The 6950-nt window shown below is 40.9% G+C and overlaps 1 protein-coding gene across 1 annotated transcript; it reads right to left on the bottom strand.

Annotated features, from left to right (window-relative positions):
* Positions 1 to 1479: 1479 nt before the first annotated feature.
* LOC124165638 lies at positions 1480 to 2311 on the bottom strand. Its single transcript, XM_046543112.1, has 2 exons — positions 1857 to 2311; positions 1480 to 1771 (listed from the first exon to the last, which is right to left on the bottom strand). Exons 1-2 carry the CDS (start codon positions 2032 to 2034, stop codon positions 1587 to 1589), a joined length of 363 nt encoding a protein of 120 aa, XP_046399068.1. The 5' UTR covers positions 2035 to 2311; the 3' UTR covers positions 1480 to 1586.
* Between the last annotated feature and the right edge of the window lie 4639 nt (positions 2312 to 6950).

Below are 6950 nucleotides of genomic sequence, written 5' to 3'. Positions count from 1 at the left end.
AACCTTTGCACTCTGAAATATTGACGACACGCCTTGACTAAATATTCAAAGTGTTAGAGGAATATATTTAATAAACATTTTTATTTATAAACGAAATATATGTTAGATGTATGTTAAAGTCGGGAAGCTAAATATGTATGCGTAATTTAAGCGAAGTCGGTGTAGTGGAATTCGTTTTGCGAAGTTTCGTTTCGTCGGTACCAGAGATCCCGGCTGCCATCTTGCCAATTTCACTCAGTTTGTCGCATATATCTTTCTTCTTTCATCATGAACTTATACTTTCTCGCACACATTTATATTTGTCTCAAAATTTTGCTTCTAATGAATGCCCTCTTAACAACGTCTTGTAATAAAAACCTTCGCTAGCTAGAGAAAATCTTATTTCTCCGTAAGAGCCCATGTGAAATTATCCTTACATTACCGTAAAATATCCCAAACACAGCTTATGGGAATCCCTTTTTCTTTGGATAATTTAAAGTGCATCTTTCAAAGAATATGCGACCGAAGTTTCAACAAATTCTTCTCACTTTTACCGAAGCGCTATAACTTACCTTAAATCGTTTGGATGCGTATTTAGCTCTAATTTCGCTCAAATAACCATTATATTCTTGATTAATTTTAAATATTTTTACTGTCACTAATTGATAAATTTGATTAACAGTAATTATTGTACATTTTGTAATGATTATATTTCATCAGGATGCGAGAGTAGGTGTTTATCAAAGTCAATATTTCCTGAGTCGTTCGCCAAAAGAGCAGAAGACCTGCATACAGAGGAAACCGAAAATCGAATATACGAGGGACGTTTCTTTCAATCTCCGAGAGCTCAGCAAAAACACCGTAAAATCCACAGGCGGGTACTACGCGCAAAGGGCGACTGCACGTCCTCCGCGCTACACGCTCAAGTCATTTCTGACCGTAAGTTGTTAGTTTAACACTAGAACCGCGGACTTTTTCGTGTACCTAGAACCGCGGAGGGGGTCATTTTGACCCCTCGTCTTTTCTTGCCATATTTTTAGTATTTTGGGTTTCTTTTGGATACTGCACTATGTGAAATGAATTATCTGAGATTTACAATGAAATTTGAATGATATGTGGGCGGTATAAGCGCTAGATAGGCTACCCGCCTTGCACAAATAATGCGTTTTTCACATTTTTACTATATGTTCGGCTGAGGATGGGGGAAAAATGTAAATTTATTTAAGAAAAAATAAACACTTTTATTGGTGCAGAGAAGCATACAGTAATGAAGAATGTCTAGTCAAGCTCCAAGTTCCTTGCTCCGTACGTGCATACAAAACTGCAATGAAAGCTTCCAGTTCATCCATAGATACCGACCAGTCCTTCTCCCCACTTTCTTCACGAGCCCGATTTTCCGTGCACATCTTCATGTGCTTCAGCATAGTTGGAGTTATCACCAAATCCCATGCTGAGCGAACATCACCCTCAGTGAAGAAGAAGAAGATTGAAGACTAGCACGCCCCCGGCGAGAACCACCTCGTCCTCGTACCTGGCCACGAGGAGCGGCAGCAGCAGACTCAAGCGGCTCGTCGTCTTCAGCAGGTGCGACTACAGCATCGCCACCCCTACATCCTCGATGGCCCCGAGCACCACGGCAGAGGCCCTGGGCAGTTCCAGGGCGACCCCGTCCCTCGAGCAGGAACTGTGGACGCGACTTGGGCCACGGGAGGCTGTATTTGGGGACCACGTCCACGTCGTAGAGTGTGGGTGGTTGGCGGCTGATAGGGAACGTACTCCTCACCTTCATTACCTGTACCAAACAAAATAAATGCTTTATGAAATAGATTTGTAACAATTATCAAAGAATGCGAGTAAAATAAAAATAGGAAACTTACCAGTGTCTTCGCTTGAATCTTCAGTCAAGGACTCTTCACTGTCTTCCTCGGCGTCAACGCCGCCGTCATACACTACAACAGGATCATCCTCCGCCTCAGAGCAATCCTCAGGCACATCCTGAAGTTGCTCGAGAATACGAACGACCTGGTCTGCGGTGTATCCCTTTGACCGACGCATCGCTGGGCGTTGAATGGAGTATCACCCTTGAAACGGTATTGCCCTTCGTTCAGCGCTGAGCGATGCAGCGCAGCAATCGAACGGGCGAGACGAAATACCGCGCAAACTGATGAATTCGTGTGAATTGCGAAGTATTACATTGTAATTCATGTAATTGAGCTGGCGACTACAATGACGCCACACTGGTAGGGGAGGCACGGTAGGAGAAGGAAGGAGCCTTGAGTGGGGGTAGCCGAGGAAACGGGGGTGCCCGGAAATTTTCGCGTAGATCCATTTCTACGCGGCTCGACTCTCACATTCTTTCAGGCGTCCGCTGGGCAGGTTGCCTTTATCTGCGGCCTAATAAGAAGCGACAGAGGTAATCCATGCCATTCCCATACATTCGACCTTCGAAAATAACGCTTGCGGTGAATTTCTGCTGCGAAAATATAAAGTTCGGGAACGACAACAGAGCAGGGGTCAAAATGACCCCTACCGCGGTTCTAGGTATATTGTTGTCTAGTGTTCACAAAAATAGTCCTAGAGCGTCGGAATTGTGCACGAATACGCCTTTCTACAATTCATTAAAAGTCAGAAAATGTCAGGTTTGTGAAAAAAAAATTAAGTGTGAAATATACATGTTGAAAATCGTAAGGGGTCAATTTGACCCCCTCCGCGGTTCTAGTGTTAAGGTTAGTAGCAACCACATTTACTACACTGCCTCAATTTATTCTCCCGCCAAGTGAGCACTGCGGAGTGGTAGCCAGAAAACTCGCCGAACGTCTGCAGCATTGACATGTCTTGACCTTTATACCGACAAAAGAGATTTTTTTAAATGCACTGTGGCTAGAGTGTAAAACATTATGCCCTTCCCCATTCAAACGAAAGAAGAGACATGCTGACTTCTGTAAGTGTTCTGATCCATGACAACGCCCGTCATCTTGGTGTTGATGCAGCCCAACTGCTCCTTGGGCAATTTCAATGGGATATTGTCGATCACCCGCCGTGCAACGCCAACCTAGTGCCGTGTGACTTCCAACTTTACGCTGAAATGTAGATGTGGCTTGGATGGAAGCGTTTTCAAACGAGCTTCAGGACAAAGGTAAAATTTTGGCGGCATTGGCGGCAACATCCTATGAAGAAGGTATACTAATGCATGTCCACAGGTACGATGAAGTCCTCAATCGCCGAGGCGATTATGTCGAAAGAACACCAAAAGTGTACTCAAGATTTACCTAATCAGTAGTTTTTCATCAATCATTTCGTTTTCTATTCATGGCCCATCGGAAGTTGAAAAAAAGTCCCTCGTAGCTGATCCCATTGGCATCTGTGATTATAAAGTTGTTGAATTAATTAAAAAAACATTCTAAGAAATTCATGTTGGGTCAAATACCTTCAATAAAATGACGGTTCTTCTTTAAGAACGTGAAAATAACGTCCTTTTCCACCCTTTTGTCTTAAACAAGAGAGGGCTACGACCGTACAATGTGATTGTAGAGAGGGCGGGTCATGGTGGCGCGCGCAATGTTCCAATGGATTTCCCAAAGGACCTCGACAAAGAGAAGGCGAAGAGGGACGCATAATGGAATCAGCCCCTTCCACCAGATGGAGGCAGGCGTTTCTCCGTTCTCTTGATGAGGCGAGAGGTGACGAGGGTCCGGTTTGCTCGGGTGGATCCTCCTGTACCTACTCATCGTCAGACTAGGAAAATATGGTAGTTTCCTTCATGAAAGAAAACGAAATGCATTGATTGCGATTCCTTACCCTCCATTAGTGTATTCATAATATACAAATTATTTGGTTTTAGAAATCCCAGTGTAGACGAATGGCAATGGTCAATTTTAACCTCATTTGAAAAATGCCAGATTGGCGTCCATGCGATTCCACTCCACGTGACTTCACAGGGACTTAATTTCTATGCAAATAGATAGGAGTTTTACATTGCCTAGGATTACCAATGCATGTATGAGGCACAGAGCTCAGGGAAACATCTCTTAATAATCACCCATCAAAATTGCCTAAGGTCGGAAAGTTTCCTTCGTTTGATAGGGTAATAATAATCCTTATTTAAGCCAAGCGCTACCTGCTAACAGGGTACTCTGCTACCTGCTAGTAGCCTGCGTCAAGCGCTCATCAGCGCTCAAGCCTCACCCCAAGGTCACCTCACACGGCGGCAGCTGGAACCAGAAATACGTCACACGGACTTTTCCCAGCATTCCTACTTAGCCGTTGCGTTTTCGCGCGCTTGAAAATTTTCACTTTTCATTTAATCGCGAAAAATAGATATCGTCATTCGAAAATCTAAGAGCGTGAAATGCGTACTCCAGGAGTAATGATTTTTCGATTTAGAAATTTAAAAAATAATAGGAAACCACCCTATTGTTGCAATAAGCATTGGAATCGAGGACCATGGTGGTTGCGTTCTCACCTCGTATATCAATCGCTATTACTGGGTGATCGGCCTAATATTACAAAAAATATTTTAAAAACACATATCTCACGAGTTAGGCTGCGCCGCATGCGACTTTCTTAGGCTGTATTGGTGATTCGATAGCCCAACACAACTAGCCAATTCACGTAAGCAATTAGAAAATTTTACATTTGCACAGTATTCCATGTTAAGTGATGTTTTTTTGAAGAAGGAAACTTAAAGCTATTGATTTTGACAAGATGTACAAAATTCAGAACTCTTATTAAATAAATGCAAAACATAATTGTTGAAAAATCTTTCGATTTATTCATTTAATTATTAATAAAAAAAATGTTTTCGCTTGGCTCAGAACCAGCGACCTTGGTTTTTGGAGTACAGTACGTTTACCACTAGGCTTATCACCTAGCAACGGCGGGGACAGTGACCGTGGATAGACTGATTTTACCATTTGGAATAGCTAACTACAATGAAAACAAGATGCTGGACTGGATAAATGGCGCGCCCTCTTGATACGTTAGTTAACTATTTTCGTCAATACGTAACTAGATACGCCAGTTAAATATGTACAACTCCGAGGAAGTTCTCAGCGTTATGCTCGGTACGTTAGCCCTGCAACCGCAGACGAAATATTTGTGTCCAATTTGAAAATATAGTGTTCTCACTCCTCCCATACAATTGTCTGAGGCAATGGGGTAAATATGAGGGGATGCATCTCCCCCCAAACCCTCAGAGAAATTAAAAAAGAATATTTAAAACTATTGTCTAGTTTTCAGATATAATTACTGCATCTGCTTAAAGGTAAAGATCATTTATTCATATCATAGCAGGAAGTCATTTAGGACATTAAGATGAGCCATTTTTCAAAAATTTTCCAGGACCCCCGTTGCCTGAGGGGAGTGGGGTACTGCCAAGGCCACACCATCCGCCTAAAGCATGTTCCTAGTTACGCCACTACGTACGTAACTAGTTACGTCTGTAGGGTAATGGAACTTCGTGATTAAATAAATTGCATTACTCTAAACATCATGTCGATTGAGGCATTGGAAAACATTTTAGATTACCTAAAACCACGGGTGGGGCAATGTTGTCCCAAATGGCGATTGTTCTTGAGAAATTGATATTTTACGCTATGTTTTCTCATTTCTTTTCGTAAAATCGGTCTACTTACAATAATATTTGTTGAACCTTTCAATTTCGCGTTGACATCTGCAGAGAAGTCAATTGTGGGAGAATTCTAAATGTGGTGCTAAAGAGGAATGATACAGATGAAATGGATCGACCGTTTAAGTAACTAGGAAGTGCTAATAAGAATAGAATAGAAAACAAATTCATTGTTCAAGGCAAAGCGTATGGAACATGCATCCAATACATAAAGAAAAAGAACAAGCTCTGCGGTATTACAAGAGAGAGATGCAAGTCACCTTGCTATAAAAACAGGATCATTGAAACACAAACATAATATAAAATCGAATACAATGACAGAATTCACCAAGAAAATATCAAGCCAATTCAATGGAATAAACAAAAGAAACATACAAAAACCTTTAATGAAATTAACGTAGATTCTTTGAAAGGAAGAAAAAAAATCAATTAATGAATGAACGGTAGAGGTACACGCTCGATCAACATTACATTCATTAATCAGGTACGCAAACATTTTTATTTTGAATTGATTTATAGTTTTAGCTTTCGATATGTAGTCAGGAATATTATTCCACACCCTTATACATGAATTAATGGTGGACAATTGGTATACAGTTGTTCTACATTTAGGAACTTTGAATCGTTTTCTGACTCTAATAGATCTATTTAATACATTGATTAGGTTTGCAATTACCTTTTCATGGAAGCAATCCGGTGCTTTTCTAGATAAAATTTTATGCATGGAAACAGATAGTTGGTATATATCCTTCTGTGCTTTCATTTTCACCAGTTTAACTTAACATAGTACGGGGTCACATGGTCATAAATATTAACATTGTATACATATCTTATACTAGAATTTAACATAGTTTGTAGACTTCTATACACCGTAAGAAGAAGACGTACACCTCAGTTGGCCACATTATGAGACATGATGGCCTCACGAAAACAATCTTAGAAGGACAGGTGGAAGGGGAGAAGGGCAAGGACGGCCCCGAATGAGTTACATAGAGACAGGTTAATTATGTAGAAGAGAAGAAATAAGTCTTTATGAAAAGGCCAATGGATAGGAGAGAGGAATGGAGGGAGAGCTGCGTCAAACCAACCTGAGGATTTTTGTTGACTTACGATGATGATGAATCAAATTAGGATTTTACTTCAAAATTTCGTGCTACACTGTCAAATCTAGCTCAAAAATATTTCTTTTCGATAGGTGAAATTTATATTGAATAGCAAGCACCAACGCTGAAAAAATATCTGCAAATCTTGAAGGTTTTCCGTTTTAATCTCAGTACTTCATTTGGACGCGCGTAAAAATGCCTTAAATTATACCTCGTGAGTTGATTGTATAATGATTTGGCCG

Source organism: Ischnura elegans, chromosome 9, assembly GCF_921293095.1.
Source record: "Ischnura elegans chromosome 9, ioIscEleg1.1, whole genome shotgun sequence".
NCBI classification, from domain to species: Eukaryota; Metazoa; Arthropoda; class Insecta; order Odonata; family Coenagrionidae; genus Ischnura; species Ischnura elegans.
The sequence above is the reverse complement of the archived record's forward strand: the minus strand, read 5'-3'. Positions and strand labels throughout refer to the sequence as shown.